The sequence below is a fragment of the Neolamprologus brichardi genome, chromosome 17 (genome assembly GCF_056152115.1).
Source record: "Neolamprologus brichardi isolate AB-2024 chromosome 17, ASM5615211v1, whole genome shotgun sequence".
In the NCBI taxonomy this organism is placed as follows: domain Eukaryota; kingdom Metazoa; phylum Chordata; class Actinopteri; order Cichliformes; family Cichlidae; genus Neolamprologus; species Neolamprologus brichardi.
Window position 1 is genome coordinate 1,282,736 of NC_142120.1, and position 17,260 is coordinate 1,299,995.

The following is a 17,260-nucleotide window of genomic DNA, read 5'->3' on the forward strand; positions in this document are numbered from 1 at the left end:
AGTGCCTCTCCACTTCACTGTGCAATTACCTTTTGTGCAATACTTTTTGTTAATAATCAGCGGTGCAATAGACTCCATACTTGAAATGTGCAATTCACTTGTATTTTTATTTTTATTCCTATTTATTCTATTTATCCCCTTTGTATATTTTATCTATATATGTCTTTGTATTTATATATGTGTGTGTATATATATATATATTATATTCTTAACTCTGTAACTTCTGTCGGTGCTGTGCTTTTTGGAAAACAAATTTCCCAGAGGAACCCACCCGAGGGATTAATAAAGTTTTATCTATCTATCTCTATCTCTAAACTTTTGATCAGCTTTAAAACAGCCTGTTTCAGTTTAAGTGTTATTTTCAATAAATTGCTCAAAAAAATGTTTTGTCTCACTCCCATTTCTTCTTGTTACATGTTGAAGCTTGACTTTGAACCTTGTTAAGATTCAACCGTGCAAAATAGGATTTTGGGGCCATTTTTTAAGTGGTCTTAAACTTTTGATTGGGACTGTACCTGTTTGCATCTGTCTACATGACTCTGAATGCAGCAGCACCCAAAACCTGTGTTTTGCAATGGATAAGTGATCCTCATAAGTGAGGGCATTGCACTGAACTAACTGCACTTGATTGATGACAAAACCAGTAAAGAGAAAAGCAGTGCAGGTGCAGAACTACAAGTCAAACAACACTGAAAAAACTGACAAGAGACATTTATGAACTAGTTTAGTGAGCTAACGTTTGCAAACTATTAAAAAAGTTCAGCCTCAGCAGACGTGGATCCTTCAGTGAATCCAACAAGAAAACAAGCTCCGTCTTAGCAGCTTAAAAATACCAAATAGCACCGTCTGAAACATCCAGTCTCTAAGGTGAATTGAATCCACTTTTATTTTGCTTCCTTCATAGCTGTAATAATCTCCACGATCATCATCTCGTCCAGCTCCAAGACGTCTTAAAATATCCCCTACTTAACAAAACAAAGTGAAAATGTCACAGTTTGTGCTGTGGCAGGCAGGATGACGGAGCCAAATGCAGGACTCATACACAGAACAGTAAACTCAAAGCGGCAGCTTTATTCGCTGGGAAAAATAATCCGTAAAATAAACTCACAAAAATCTAAATAAAACTTGAACATGGAAACTGGAAACGAAGAACTAAACACTGGGAGACGAGAAAACACACAGCAAACAGGGAAGGACGCGACAATGGACGGAGGAAAACGCAGCACTTAAATACACAGAGGGATAACGTGGGAATCGGACACAGCTGAGAGCGATCACAAATAATGAGATGTGGAGGAAACAACACTGGAAACATTAACGAAGGACGCGACTATCAAAGTAAAACAGGAAACAGGGAGTTGACAAGGAGAAATAAAGAACATTAAACCAAAAACACAAACGCTGAGTCGCCTGAACAACAAGGGTCAAATGAACAGAGTTCTCTAAAAATATTAAAGCAGTCCAAGCAATAACATTTATTTTTCCAAATAAAATTCCATCAGTCATGACATGTTTCGGTCTTTGTTCACAGTATTTAAAAAGCTTCAACTATGTAGGAAAAAAACAGCAACATGTGTTTACTGGCTGTGGCGCTCTCAGCCTATCTGGACCCAAACAGAGGAAACGTGACGCCAGATTTCCGAGGGAACCGGTGAGAAATGGGTCCATCTGGAAAACAAAGTCCGAGACTCACATTTAAAACCATTTCAGTGAATAATACGTTCTACACTTTAAAATAGAAAAACTCTTTAAAAAGGGAGAATTTCAATAAACTTCAGGGCACGTCATCAGTAAGTCGCCCAACTTCAGTGTGACGTGTTTTTGGGATGCACTCAAACGCACCATCTAGCCTGTCGAGCTTTTTCTGCATGTTTGTAGATGTAGATAAATCCACCGCTGTATTTATTCCTCCCCTCACTGCACGAGCGCCGGCGTGGTGGAGCGGCGGTGTATCGATGTCAGGGCAAACGCACAGAGAGCAGCTTGTTGGGTCAAATAGCTCTGGTAACAGGTCTAATTGAATCTATGTCAGGTTTTCACTGCAGCTACATCCACCATAGCGAGCAGCGGGGTGGAAATCAATACCCCCTCGCTCCATCCATGAACACACTAATTTTATTGAAGGCCAGTCTGTGTGTGTGTGTGTGTGTGTGTGTGTGTGTGTGTGTGTGTGTGTGTGTGTGTGTGTGTGTGTGTGTGTGTGTGTGAGGGAGATGGACTGAATGAGGTGCATATGTAGGTTAATGAAGGTCACTGTTTAATCTCATTACAAGATGTGTGCAGGTGCAGGAGAGACGAGGCTTTTTTTGTGCAAATCAGGACCTTTGTTCCATAATGTTACTTTATCATGAGAACAAAATGTTAACTAATGCCGGGCTCACACTGTGCGATTTTGTCAGTCGCGCGATTCAGCTCCTGCTCAAACTGCACGATTGACTCGCAGGGGTTAAAAGTTCGTAGGTCACGATGCTCTGATGCGACCTGAGTGCTCACACTGTGCGTCCATCAAATGAAGGTTATAACAGAAAATCTGTCGCTCGCTCTCCCTCTCTGTCCTTCACTCACACAGACACACACCACCATCAACTTTGCTAAATTGCTAATGAAAAACATGATCAGGCAGCTGTGATTGAGCAGCAACGTCCATCCAACTATTTTCACGGTTGTTGTGGTCGTGATCATTTTGTGAGACCACGTCGAAAAGGCTCGGATGAGCTTTCCAAAGTTCTACAAATGCCTCCGTCGCTTGTGTCCAGATCACACGCTGCACCGCCGTGCTGCGCCGTCTTTTTCGCTGACATTTGTGTTTGCGCGTGCGCAGTGTGAGAAACTGCGGCGACACCCTCACGACCAAGCGATTGATGATCGGGAGCTGGTCGTGAGGTGTTAATCGCTTCTCGTTACCCCATGTATACTACACGATGCACGACGCACGATGAAGGCCAAAATCGGGCCGATCGCCAAAACGGTCGCACGACTCAAAAATCGGCTCAAAATGGGCCAAAAATCGCACAGTGTGAGCCCGGCATTATTCTTTCCAAAGACAAGTTCTTGCCACAAATGCAGCAGAACTATAATTCATGAGTAATGGGTGATGATGTAATCTAGCAAAGTTCAGAATCACACAAACAAAGCTTGTTATTTATATAAATGTGACGCAGTTACTCGGATCCAAGACTGCATTCTTTTGGTCACATGACTTGTGTGCATATTGTGGGGTCAGTGTGTGCATCTGTACCCAGAGTACCATCCAGAATTTGACCCAGGGCAGCAGTGTGGAGGCTCAGGGTGCTGAGGATCAGAGGAGGTCTGGTCATGGAGGGGGCAGAGGCCTTAGGCTGGTGCAGCACCTCCTCTGTTCTCATGGAAGTGGGGTTAATGACGGGTGGAGCTGGTGGAGCAGTCGGACTCTGTGTCTGGGGAAAAAATTACGTTTTCATTAACAGACTAAAAACACCCCCCCCCCCCCGCAAAAATAAAATAAAATAAAATGCAATCGGTACATCTAATATTCTTCAGATGACTCACCGTGAGGTCAGCTGTGGTCATCTTGGTCTGAATGAGATCTGGAGGTGTCAGGGTGAAGGTGACGGTTTGGTCTTTCAGCAGAGCGTTGAACGGGTTTTTCTCCTTAGCCTGAACGAGTTGTAACAGGAAACAACAACCATCAGTCTTTTAACCTCAGTGGACAGATGAGGGTCAGAGCCAGGTGCTCATACCTGGATGTGAGGCACAACCTCGCTCTCCCAGATATACTCCAGGGCGGGCATTTCATCATCTTCAACCTGGTGCATCAAGACAAAGTACGTAGACCATAAATGTTAATTTACAGACACATTTGTAATTGAAAATAAAATCTATAACTGGAATTCAATTCAGTTTTATTCATACAATCACAACAACAGTCGCCTGAAGGAGCTTTATATTGTAAGGTCGACTCTACAATAAGACATGGAGAAAACCCAACAATCATATGACCCCCTATGAGCAGCACTTTGGCGACAGTGGGAAGGAAAAACTCCCTTTTAACAGGAAGAAACCTCCAGCAGAACCAGGCTCAGGGAGGGGCGGGGCCATCTTACTGAATACGACTGTAGTGGAGGAAGGCCACAGAACGATCACCCTGCAGGAAAAAGAGGACCTACGTAACACTCCAAACAACACAGTTTCAATTTCTTAGGTTAGCTTCAACGCCGCTACCTGGTCTGTGTAACACTGATCTCAGATTTTAGGAAAAGAACCTCTGAGCATCTCCTCACTTTGTCAAACATCAACATCTGAGCAAGAATGCCTGCTCTCAGTCAAAGCCAAACAGGCAGCTGAGTGTGAGGATTGCTTCGATGAGCCACCAGCTAAAACTAGCTGGTTAATAAATGATGGGAAGAAAGCCACACCTTTAACTTCAGTGACTCTAATGTCACTAGCATATGAAAAATGTGTGTATAATATATAAAATATACAAAAATACCAGTCAAATGCTATTGGGACACGCTGTAACGCTGTCAAATCTTCTTCCCAGTATGTTCAGTTTAACAACTTGCTGCTCATTAACATAAGAGAATGACAATCTTGTAATACAATATCCATTAAACACTCACCGATTGGCTGCAGTCTTATTTATAGTCCAACAACAAGCCGTGACCTTCCAACAGCCCAGCTATACATTAAGCAGCGTTGACTGCAACTCTCCCTTCAGCGAGATGACATGTGTGTTTGAGCCAAGTGTGTACACTGACTGTGTGTGTGTGTGTGTGTGTGTGTGTGTGTGTGTGTGTGTGTGTGTGTGTGTGTGTGTGTGTGTGTGTGTGTGTGTGTGTGTGTGTGTGTGCGCGTGCGCGCGCGCGCGCTGCAGCGGGCCTGCAGCAGTGACAGTATGGCTGCAAAGATAAGCACTATGGACAGTGGAGAGTAAAAGCTTTACATGAATGTGAGAAATGAATGCAATGAGAGGCAAAGACTGCACTCGCAGATAACAGACAACAACAGCGTAAAGCTGCAAATCTATTTAAAAAAACATTTAAATGACAATCCTGGGAGTATTTTGGTCTTTAACCCTTTAAGACCTACCATAGAACCAAGTCTGCCAGAGCTTATATTATATGTTTACATGCTGTGGAGCCATTTTTGGGAGCATTTCAAGCTGATATACATCAATACAACCATTACAGCCCAGATTTTAATAATATGTCTGCATTAAGTGCATAGTAATTACATAAATTGCAAAAAAGTGCAATAAACTACAAAATAATTGAAAATCGTTTTTGTTTTTTTAACATATATTTCTAGTTAGAGAAATTTAAGAGGCTTATCCCTCAAAACTGTAAATACAAAAAAGTTGCACAAAATAGTTTCCCACCACAGGAAATTTATTTTGAGTGTCTTCATAGTTTTATTTTTGAAATACACCAATTTTTATACACTGCAGGAAAAACGAAAATAAATATTATGATGCAAATTTGCAAAAAAGCAGCATATGCATCAAAATAAACTATTTCCAGCAGTGCAATATGAGTCCTAAGCATCCCAGAAACCACACAGAAAGTCATAAAGTCAAACATAACTTTTAAAAACACCAGTATAGGCTCATGAGGCCCTGATGGTAAAAAACTACATTTCTGCAAAATGACGTCACTTCCAGTTTCGGGCAGGTCATGGCGGACATGTGATAGTTCACACTGATGGACGTAGGAAGTGTTAGGAACAGTTGATCGGATCGGCAAAGCGTGTTTCTGGAATATTATGTTTTTGTTGCTGCAAGTGCTTTTTATGCAGTTTTTGCAAAACTATATGTGGAAGGAAACTGTGACCGAGGACAAGCTGATGGCATAAGATGTAAGTACAACTCCTCCGGTTTCATATGCAAAAAAAATTATTGCACTAGCTCACGTGGTTGCAGAGCTACAGCGATTTAAAAATAGTTACGCAAAACGGAGCGTGCTGCTCCGACTGGCTTTAAACGGTTAAGGACGCTGTACAAAGAGCAGCAGTCGTTTGGTGCTGAGCTTGAGTATCAGCGTTTAACGCAGGGCACATATCTGTGCTCTTTGGATGGGAAGTGCTCAGGAGGAAGAAATGAATCTTAATCAAGCTAATGAAGTTAGAAAGCTGAAGATGTTGTTCCCAACTGATTAAAATTGAACACCTATAAATAACACAAATGTTAGACGTGGGTGCAAAACTCAACCTTATCCAACAGTCTGAAACGTTATTCTCTGCATAGCCGTGGCCTTCTAATGCACCGCTGTGCGTTCTCTTTATCAGTTTACAATGAAGATCTATATTTATGCAAAGAGAAAACACACTACATGAAGGCATCAACCACGTATGCAGATGAGGTGGCGTTGGAGGCTATCCCAGCTGAGGCCCAACGTCAGCTAAATGCAGCTAAATGCAGCTGTATACAACGATAATCTTTTTAAACTAATAAAAACATTTTTTAAAAACCCAATAATATTACCCACAAACATAAAATGATCTTTTGCCAAATCTAACGTCCCACAGGGCAAGAGCACTATAGCCCTGCACTGTGTTTCTATGAGACCAGTGTGCTACCTTCAGCTTGTCCATTATGGACTCTTCAGAAGTGTCTCCTGGCTCTGGGGATGAAATCATTTCCTCCCTCACCTCTGGCAGGTCAGCCACCCCCTCTCCCAGGTAGAGACTCACTGGTGTGACCTGACAGCTATCCTGTTAAAAGAACGATAAACTGCTGCTGCTGATCATGATTATGATACCAAACCAGTGTTTTGTGGGTGCCGCTCACTGCTGCAGAGGCTGCAGGGCTGCAGGGCGTCCCATGGCCTTGGCTCAGCAGGACAGTGTGGATGTAGATGTCATCATCAGTATGTGTGTCACACAGGTAGAGCTGCAGCACGTCTCCACTGTAACAATCCAGAGCGCCCACCAGGGTGCGATCAGTGCACAGTTTCTGGAAGTCGGCTGTTGCCTCAGGAGTCCAGCTGCCCTGCAGGAGACCGACCGCAACACTCATTTATGAATCCAAACCATAAGAGCTCTGACAGCCAAAACATTCAATTAAACCATCACAAGATTGCTGAGACGCTGGCATTACCAAGGACTGGTGCTGGAGTCTATAGAAAGGTTTGTCTTTGTAAGGAAACTGAAAATTAAACTAAGGCACAGACTCACAGAGGTGGGTTTAATTCCAGCGAGTGAAGATGGGACAGCTTGTGCTGGAAGAACCGAATAAGTCGACCTGGGAAACAGCCAGATACATTTACAGAATATGCACACATCTTTTTTAAATCATCCTTTTAACGAGAGCTTGCAGAGGCCCCTACTTGAGGAACTTGAGGTTGGCGGTTGGTACCATTGTCACATCACCAAAGTCCACATAGTACACCTCCACTTGAGTGGGGGAGATGACCTTATGGATCACCACCCGGTAGAACCACACTCCGTCAGGTGACACGCAGCAGACCTGACCCCGTCGAACAAATCTCTGGGGAAGGCGATAGCACTCCGACATCTGAGGGCAGGTGTAGCATCGTCTAGGAGACGAGAGGAGGGAAAAGATGGTACTGATCAGAGTAGGCGCGGTTAAAGAGTCCGTACAGTAGCTGCTGCTAACACATGCACCACCTCATCTCAAAGATCATGCTCTCCATAGCTCGGGCCTCCTCACTCTCGCTGAAGCGAATGTAGAAATATCCGGGTGACTCCACCCGCTCCACCAAGACTTCCACCAGCTCTCGAGCACAGTGGCGCGTCGGTGGTTTGAGAGGCTTACTTTGGAGGGCGTCGAGGGGCACAGCAGGGCTGAGATGCACCGGAATCGCAGAAATCTACAGACAAACACACAAAAGGCACTCGATAATATTTAGCTCCTCTTTATCACTTACAGACTTACAGGCTGTAAAGTTCAGAGTCATCACTTTTAATGTGCATGCATCAAGCATCACTGATTACTTGCTATGATCAAAACACAAAAAAATATGCTTTCAAACCATTTGCTTGGGTGTGTTACTGGTAACCAGCTCGTTCTCATCATCTGATGGTGGGACAATTGGAAACGTCTGATCATCATTAAAACTCTCGCTCTCTTTTGAGTCTAGAAACAGACACAAATACATTTCCTGCTTGGTTGAAAGTCATAACTGCACAAAGATGCTCCAACACCTGAAATCCACATGTGACTGTAATTAGTGACTTTACTGTGAACAAACATAAGGAAGACAGATGTGGGTTAAACACTCATTTATATTTACAGTAACACTAAATAATCATTACTCATGTAAGCGAAGCAAACGATGCACTGATAAATACACACCTGGACGCGTATCCTCAGTATCATGTATGGTCCTGATTATCCAGTCTTGTCCACTGGCTCCCTCTGCTGGTCTCAGGTGGAAAGTGTCACTCATGGCACCGACGAGTTCAGTGACGCTAACAAAGCCGCTCTGCTGCAGAGGCAAGTCCTCGCCAAAACACCTCTGGGAGGAAAGAAAGGAGGATATTTAAGAGTGTGCATCTTTTATTAATGTCTGCTGTGATCGTAGGCGACCTCCAGGGTGGGGGGAGCTAACCGTGTGTGTGTGTGACGGGTTGTTTCTATTAGTGATTAGGACCGCTCTGCTTCTAAAATCCTGGATCAGTTTGATGTTTAGAAAAGTCTCTGTTAACAACACAAACATGCAAACTTGTTTTTACCTTGTACTCAGCTGGCAGTTTGTGCACTGATAATCCGCCGTCCGTCTGACCTATGACCTGCAGAGTTGTCGACACGTTAATCATTTTCACGACATACTTTCTTTAACGTCTGTTGACCTCTTACGGTCATCTGTGATTAATACGGCGGTTTCAGAGCGACGACGGGCTGAGAGCGAGTCATATACTCACGCGTCCTTCCCCCCCCCCACATACATGAAGTATAACAGCACTTGCAGACTTTACACTTGTTACGCTTGCGTGATTAAAACTGGGCTCAAAGACATATGCTGATAAAGCGGTGCGAGGCCTCACCGCTCGTAGTTTGTCCTTCAGCTCCTGATTGATGGTGCCAGCAACTCCGTTCTCCAGGATCTGCTGACGAAGCCCCTCCTCCAGCTAACATCACATTTAAGAAGAAGAAAGAAACTGCACTTAACAGATACGAGGTATACCAAATAGGATTTCTCACAATCTCACCATTACTTGACAGGATTTAGTAACAGCACTATTTCTGATTTTTCTGCTGTAGTGTGCCTGAACAATTACACCACAAATGTTTGACCAAAACCAGAGTCTTTTAGGCGCCACAGTTTCTCCAGTGAGAAGCAACGGAACATTAGACATTTCATATCTGAGATGGATTTCAGCTGCAAATGAAACCCAACCTGGAGGACATGGTTATCAAAGAGCTGAATCTCTGGGGAAAGCTGAGCTTTGGTTTCCTGGTTCTTCTCGTCCGCCCCCGGCTTGCTATCGACGGTTCCCGGCTCACTACGGGCAGAATCCAAGGAATTCTGGGTAGATGTCTGGTTCAGAGATGTTGGTTTCTCTGGAGCTTCAGCTGAAGAGGACACAAAGGTGTTTCAAAATGCAGACTAGTCCAATAATACAAAGCCAAGTTTCTCAGTTTCATTTCAAATCTAACAGTTAGAAGTGCAAAGAACAAACGGAGCGAAACAAAACTACAAGAAAAAGTCCAAAGGACGAACCTGGAGGTGTTTTTGGCGTCTGAAGTTTGACATCTGGCCTTTCAGAATCTGGCCTGCATGTCCTCGGCAATGCTGGTTTTATCGGTCCAGCCCTCTTTGTTGAGGCGGGTAATTTGAGCAGTGGCCTAGGGATCATATGCTCCCTCAGGAACACAAGTGAGCCAAACCTGCTCTGGCTAATGACAACCAGATCTGCCGCTGCCCCCAACATCTCTCCAGTGGAGTAGAACCCATAGCTGCGAATGCAAAGCGGTCGTCCAAAGCAGCGCCAGAAACAAGCCTCCAAGTCGGATAACCTAATGGGACCCTGAGAGAGCGGCCGCATTATTACTCCACTGAGAGACAGTGACAGAAGAAAGAAAAGCCTGTCAGGTATCTTCTCTTCAAAGTTCACGTTAACAGGCTAGACCTTATAAAGTGCAAAAAAAGCCAATAATCAATAATCTGTGCCCTCATTTTGCTCATGCTTCATTTGAATGATGCTGCACTTATACCAAGCAAATAAACCAGCTGCAAAATCTACAGCAGGCTTTAAAAGCCCAGGTTATAATGGACACAAAACATTAAACACATTTCATTCATACTTGTGAGAGCAGTATTCGAAGCTCCGTCCTCAGCTGTGCAGGGATGGCTGGAGGAGCGGGACCTCTTCTTGGGAGGACCACATAGTGGGACAGAGAATGAGTTGGTAAGTAGCGGGCACCTCCCCTGCTGCCCTTTTTGTTTGGCTTAGAGCGCTGCTTGGTCACCAGCTCCTCCATGCTGCGAGTGGTCTCGTGACCAACAGCTGCACGGGAGAGAGCAAGAGTGTCAAATACTTAAACCTGTTCAAGAGTTCAAAGACATGAGCGCTGATGCCTTAACGAGACGCTACCTTTTAAGAATATGCTCCCATCTGGCCTGAAGTTAATGGACACCACATCAGGCATCTCCTGACTCATATCCAAAATGTTCCTGAAGCCCAGGACTTTCAGGGGCATCGGATGGCCCAACATGGTGGCGTAGTCTCGCAGGAGCTCTTCCGGAGCTAAACCATTCTTGGATGAAATGAGCAAGGAGCGAACGTCCTTCTTCAGTTGAGCCAAAATGTTCTCATGGTTCATCTTACCTGAATACATCTGGAAAACACAGCAGCTGGAAGTCAAGAACCTGGCATAGAGGAGAACCGCTGACACCCTACCCTTCTCTACACACAAAACCACTTTACTAAATATGATTCCACAATTTAAGTGTGAAGGCAAACGCATGGCTTTATGTTTTTTGCGTTTAGGTCCACAGGCTTGCCTAAAACAGGCTAGCTTAAGTTAGCTCCTGCCTTTAATTAGCTTGAGTTAGCTCCTGCCTCTAATTAACTGGAGTTAGCTCCTGCCTTTAATTAGCTGGAGTTAGCTACTGCCTCTAATTAGCTGGAGTTAGCTACTGCCTCTAATTAGCTGGAGTTAGCTCCTGCCTCTAATTAGCTGGAGTTAGCTCCTGCCTCTAATTAGCTGGAGTTAGCTCCTGCCTTTAATTAGCTGGAGTTGGCTCCTGCCTCTAATTAGCTGGAGTTAGCTCCTGCCTCTAGCTGGAGTTAGCTCCTGCCTTTAATTAGCTTGAGTTAGCTCCTGCCTCTAATTAGCTGGAGTTAGCTCCTGCCTTGTGAACCAGAAACATAGAAGTCGCAGGAGAACATTAATGCACAGTGTTTAAAAAAAAAACCTGTCTTGTCTTGTTATAAAATCGTTCTAAAAGCATCTTTAGCCTAAGGTTTCGTTACCAAAAAGCATCAAAATGCTAACAGGACAGTCTCACCTGTCTGTAGCTGCGAGGGGCCGAACCTTCTCTCTCCGCACGCCTCTACCTAGCAGGACTTGCTAACGATACAAATTCAGTTGCCAAAGCAAAAAACAAAACAAACAACAACAAAAAAAAAACCCAACAACTTTAAATTCGAAGAAGCCGAAAGCCGTTTTAGTTAGCTGCCTAGCTAATAAACTGTTACTCCTTACCTTGATACTGGTCCCACAACAACAAAGAAGAAGCACCGCACGTACAGGTGGGGCGCAGAGCACTTTGTCCCACCCACGTACCGAAACTGTCCACCACAGTTTGATTTACAAAAAGCCAAAAGACGTTTTTCCAGTTTTGTCATTTGTGAGACTCACAATGGATGGGTTCATAGAGTAGAATAAAATGCCTTTTATTGTCACTATTCAGGTGTACAGTGAGATACAGAGCATCCCCACTCAGTGCAGACATGTGGGAAGAGAAAGGGCGGTGAGGTGCACGGCTCTGCAGCATATGAACCCTCTTCAAAAATATAAAATGTAAAAATAGACAAATGAATAGTCTTATATATTTACAGTGTGGGTTATCGCACGTAAATTACGTATTGCACAGGGGTGGTGGTAGTCTGTGTATAGAGCAAAGTGGGTTGGTGAGTGGAACTGTGTTGTCAGTGCATGTGTGAGTTCAGGGTTGTTATGGCTTTGAGTCTGATGCACCTGTAGCGCTTACCTGAGGGAAGCAGGTTGAACAGGTCAAAACCAACCATTCAGCCTGAAACACAAACCAGAACGTGGATGACAACAGTTTTTACGGTTTGTGTGTTTAAAACGAGAGAACACGAGGATACGAAGATTCCGTGTTTTATCCTCACTGTGTTCACTTTGTCAGGAGTGTGACTCCCTCACCTCAAACTGCCTCTCACCCCACATTTACTCTGTAGCTATCTGGTCACTCTTGTAGCCAGCTATGTCTTCTTTGTGAAAAAATACGAGTGACTTTTCCACGCCTCAAGAGGGCCACGCAATAAGGTTTGAGTTTAATTAAGCACAAGTCAGGGAGGTTACAGCATGTCTTTAACTTTCCAAACAAAGAAAGCTCTTTCAGACCTGCGTCTGCACATTCCTGTATAAGACACTCAGCGTGAGCTTCATTGGGATAATTAGTCCAAACAGTAAAAACCTCACTTCTCCACATATCTCCGTGGGGTGTTGACTTTACCACAGAAGAGACGTAACCTAAACACGTTTCCATTTGCATGCATGTGGTTAAATATTGACGGCATTAAATTCAGCTTTACACTGCAGGCCACACATTAATTAGTGGAGTCTTAGTGGACCATAAACAAACATGTATAGATGTTTTTTCTTTTATCTTTTTATCTCCAGAGGAAAATGTGTGGATTTAAAAAAGTCAAACCCTTGATGCTGCATCAGTTTTATCATTTTATAACTTGAATAGAATTTTCGCTAAAACATTTGTTCTTATTTATGTTTTTCAAGTTGTTATTTTTGTAGTTTATCTCGAATTAATTTCATTCTTGCTGCTGTAACATGTGAAATTCCCCAGTGTGGGATTAATAAAGCCTATGTCTGTCTTTAATGGGCCCTCTATGGGGAAAAGGGAGAGTTGGATGGTCTTACTGGCAAAGCAAAGGTTTACTGGCATACAATTTAAAAAAAGAGTGTGGTAAGGACACCCCTCACTGTTGTCCTGTACTCCCACGCTCCCAGCTTTAATTACAGGGACAGACTCTGTCCCATCTCCACAGTAGACAGCAGTACTGCTGATCAGTCATCCAGCGAGAGGGGAAGCATCTCCCAGTAATCACAAAATTTATTTTTCTTTAACCTGGAAAAAAAGAAAACAAGGAAGAAATCCCTCCAATTTTTCTGCAGAGCATGCAGCCAGCATGGAGAAGTCCTCCAATCACCCATCAAGATCCAGAATGACGGCCAGGAAGGAGAGGGACAGGGGAACTTCAGAGGCTCCAAGGAGGAATCCTCAGAGGAAGCCGAAGGTGGAGCAGCTCTCTGAAGCATCATCGGTGAGGAAAGAGAAGCTGGGGACGCATGTGGGGAAGATGGAGCAAGAGACAGACGTGAAGTTGAAATCAACGGTGGTGGATATAGACAGTGTGAGAGATAATGAAGTCAAGGATGAGAATGTGGCGCTCCTGGAAGCAGCAGAGCAGGATGACAGTGAGTCAAAGTGTTTTTATTTTTTAAATATATGTTTTTCATATCTGAAAGTGTGATGAGACGTCTTCATGAAAGACTGTTGATCTTTTCAGGTCTGAAGCACAAGAAGCTGGGAGTCTGTGAGTGGATGCTGATGGTCTTTGTCTTGGCTCTGGTTCTCCTCTTCTTCCCTCTTTCCATCTGGTTCTGTGTCAAAGTACGAACTAAACCTCTGATCCTGCAAAGATCTGACATGTCTTTAGAAGATAGGCTGACCGCTTTGTGTTGATGACCACATGTTGATTCACAGGTAGTGAGGGAACACGAAAGAGCTGTGATCTTCAGACTGGGTCACCTACTGCGTGGAAAACCCAGAGGACCAGGTCGGCCCAGATTTCATTCTTATTTTTTATTTATACTTTATTTTTATCTATTTATGGAAAGATCGACATCCAAGGAGTGGAGGTAGTAAGGGAGTGAATTTAAATACCTGGGCTTTACCATTCAAAGCAACGGGCAGTGCAGAAGAGAAATGGAGACGAGAGAGCGGACGGTGGATAGGCGGTGATGAGTTTAATGGTTGGAAGACCGCAGTGAGACGATGGCGCTGACAAGACGACAAGAGGCGGAGCTGAGGATGCTAAGATTTTCATTAGGAGCTACCAGGAAGGATACGATTAGAAATATTTGCTTCCAGACAGCAGCCTGTGTGAGGGTCGAGAACGTATTATGAATCGCAGCTCATGAGAAACTTCACTAGTGTGACACCCAGTGTCCCCTGTGCAGTGTTGGGGAGTAACGGAATACATGTACCGCCGTTACGTATTTAAAATACAAAATATGAGTAACTGTATTCCGTTACAGTTACCGTTTAAAAAGGTGGTATTTAGAATACAGTTACTTTGTTGAAATAAATGGATTACACGGCGGTACTTCCCTGTTTCATATTGTGGCGGGTCAGGACTGTTTGGGTTTTGTTTGACAGCTACGTTCTGTTGTTCCAGGCAGCGTTACGGTTGCCATGGTTACAGGGCGACGCTCTCTCTCTGCGTGTTTCCTGGGTGAGAGAGGTCTTTTTGTTGTTGCTGTGCTAAGCTAACAGGCAGAATGCTACAGGTATAGCTCTAAAGAATGTAGCATCATGGGCAGTGTAGTCCGTGCTGCAGGGAGAATGGACTGCCATACCCGTTATGTGTCTGTGAGCGAGGGAGGGAGAAAAAGGAAAAGTACGAGCTGTCATCGAGCAGAAACGGGAGCTGGAAGCATGTAAATATAATAATAACCACTGCAGCCAAGAAGAGAGCCTGACGAGCCCAGCTGTAAGTAAGCTATTAAGACTCGACTGTACACCGTGTTCGTGTTTTCCTCTGAAACAATAAGTTCTGTTGGAGCAGCCTTTCAACGCCTCTCTCTGTCTCTGCTAGCAAAGTTGACCCAGACAACAAAGTAAAGCTAGTTTTCAGCTACGAGCCGACACAGAACCCACCGTATTAGCCAGAGGTCCCTTTACTACGGTTCGGAGCCGCGGACCTTCAGTAACAGTAATAAATCACAGCAATAGTACATTCATGTAGTTGTAAACAGCATGATAATATATTAAGTAATCCAAAGTATTCAGAATACGTTACTCTCATTGAGTAACGTAACGGAATACGTTACAGAATATATTTTGGGGCATGTAATCTGTAATCTGTAATGGAATACATTTTAAAAGTAACCTTCCCAACACTGCCCCTGTGTCTTTCTTCCTCTTCAGGCCTTTTTTTCCACCTCCCACTTCTCGACGTGTGTCACAAAGTTGACATCCGACTGAAGATGTTGAAGGTTCCTCCTCACGTGGTACAGAAACAGACACGCACTGCATCGCATATTTAAATATTCCCGTTTGGAATCGCGACATGTGTGTTCTCATATGTTTGTACGCAGGTGGTGACGAAGGACTTGGTGAGGCCGGAGCTGAGCGCGGTGTGTTATTACCAGATAGAGAACGTGGCACTGTGCAGCTCAGCTGTGTCCAGTCTGACCGCAGTGCTGCAGAGTCTGGTCCAGGCAGCAGTCAGAGACGTCCTGGCCCAGCAAACATTCAGCCACGTCCTGCTGCACAGGCGGAAGATCGGGGAGCAGATACAAGCAACGGTCGACTCCTTCGCTTGTCGCTGGGGCGTCAGGGTGGAGAGGGCAGACATGTAAGACCAAACATTTCTCCTTCCTCTGTAATTCATCTTTTTTTCCTTCACTGCAGACGTTCATTAACTGGAAGTCAAAGCAAAGCAGCTTTAGCTTTATTTTGGCAGAATCTAAAGAAATACTAACTTGTTGTTGGAAGACCACGCTGACCAGGCTGGGTTGTGCTTGTTGTCAGAGACGAGCTCAGTTTTCCTGTGGAGCTGCAGCAGAGCCTGGCTGCCGCTGCCGAGGCCAAGAGACAGCAGCAGATCAAAGTAAGAGCTCACATCGGTTTTCACACACTATTTGTAAAACAGCAACTTTGAACCCGTGTGCTCCAAACGTCCGTCTCTACTCTCCACAACATTACTGATGAAAACATCCACGAGCCGTTCTCTTCTACAGGTGAAAGCAGCAGAAAGTGAGGTGGCTGCCTGGGATGGATTTCGGGCTTCCCTCCGTCACCTTCAACCGGCCTTGGTCCTGCCTTTCCCTCCGAGCCTCAACTCCGACGTGTCACCCCTACCTCCCCCTCCTCCCCCGTGCGTGGAGGGGGAGGGCGGGGTGTCACCTGAGGAGCCAGACACAGACTCGCCAATGATGTGAAGCTTCATTCATGTTAAACTCAGGTGAACTCTTCACACTACTGACTTTAGAGTTTCTGCTGTATTTAAACTGATGATTATGTGTAGAAAAGAAAGGCAAACACAATAAAGGAACCTCAAATGTGTCCTTTAATGTCTTGTTGACTGCAAATAATCAAACTGTAAAATGTGCAATCAAATCCGAGTTCAGCCTGATTGGTCAGTGCAACAAAGGAGTGTTACTTCATGCAACAGGAAACACACAAATCTTTATTTCCAGAAGGATGCAGAAATAAACGTGCCTTCATCCACACTTGAAACACATATGATAGGATTAAACTAAGCCACAGCAAGCCTCTAAATAATATCATGCTCAAGTGCTATTTGTCTTCTTCATGAAGTCCAGAGGTGTCCAACTCCAGGTCTCGAGGGCCGGTGTCCTGCAGGTTTTAGAGCTCAACCTGGGCCAACACACCTGAATCACAGGATGAGTTCATTACCAGGCCTCTGGAGAACTTCGGCTGTGTCCCAATTCAGGGTCTGCATCCTTAAAGGCCGCATTTTAAGGCCGATTACGTCACAGCGACGTGACGAAGGCTGTCCCAATTCAAAGGCTGCTCGAAATGCGGCCCTCAAATGCGTCCTTCATTTCCCTGAATTTTAAGGACGTGGCAGTGTAGACTTCGTGGCCCAACATATCCCAGAATGCATAGCGCGGCGGTGGGTGTGGATAATTTTGCCGAAAAAAAAACAGCGGATGAGGGGCGCCCGAAGAGTAAACTTTAAGTACTGAATATTATGTCACTTATTTATGTGCAAATGTTTAATAACGAAGAACATTAAAACATTCCTGTTGGCCACATGTCGGCAAAGTCATGTGACATTAGTGACGTTTGTACTAACTTGG

At 44.4% G+C, this 17,260-nt stretch overlaps 2 protein-coding genes across 4 annotated transcripts; one reads left to right on the forward strand and one right to left on the reverse strand.

Moving 5' to 3' along the window:
- Nucleotides 1-1,451: 1,451 nt before the first annotated feature.
- Nucleotides 1,452-11,796, reverse strand: tdrd5 (tudor domain containing 5). Of its 3 annotated transcripts, none has more exons than XM_087830798.1 (18): nucleotides 11,451-11,796; nucleotides 10,534-10,777; nucleotides 10,244-10,446; nucleotides 9,660-9,966; nucleotides 9,336-9,511; nucleotides 8,983-9,066; nucleotides 8,671-8,727; nucleotides 8,291-8,453; nucleotides 7,968-8,071; nucleotides 7,603-7,805; nucleotides 7,302-7,511; nucleotides 7,150-7,216; nucleotides 6,764-6,964; nucleotides 6,553-6,687; nucleotides 3,720-3,785; nucleotides 3,529-3,636; nucleotides 3,248-3,416; nucleotides 1,452-1,668 (listed from the first exon to the last, which is right to left on the reverse strand). In XM_087830798.1, the coding sequence occupies exons 2-18, from the start codon at nucleotides 10,775-10,777 to the stop codon at nucleotides 1,601-1,603; spliced, it is 2,565 nt and encodes an 854-aa protein (XP_087686924.1). In that variant the 5' UTR covers nucleotides 11,451-11,796; the 3' UTR covers nucleotides 1,452-1,600. The 3 variants fall into 3 exon arrangements, with proteins under 3 accessions (XP_087686924.1, XP_087686923.1, XP_087686922.1); XM_087830797.1 differs by having other exon boundaries at nucleotides 3,239-3,416; nucleotides 11,451-11,795; XM_087830796.1 differs by lacking the exon at nucleotides 11,451-11,796 and having other exon boundaries at nucleotides 3,239-3,416; nucleotides 10,534-11,102.
- Nucleotides 11,797-13,206: 1,410 nt separating this feature from the next.
- nphs2 (NPHS2 stomatin family member, podocin) lies at nucleotides 13,207-16,755 on the forward strand. Its single transcript, XM_006799733.3, has 7 exons — nucleotides 13,207-13,624; nucleotides 13,717-13,820; nucleotides 13,914-13,986; nucleotides 15,360-15,442; nucleotides 15,530-15,789; nucleotides 15,966-16,044; nucleotides 16,175-16,755. Exons 1-7 carry the CDS (start codon nucleotides 13,336-13,338, stop codon nucleotides 16,373-16,375), a joined length of 1,089 nt encoding a protein of 362 aa, XP_006799796.2. The 5' UTR covers nucleotides 13,207-13,335; the 3' UTR covers nucleotides 16,376-16,755.
- The last annotated feature ends 505 nt before the right edge of the window (nucleotides 16,756-17,260 follow it).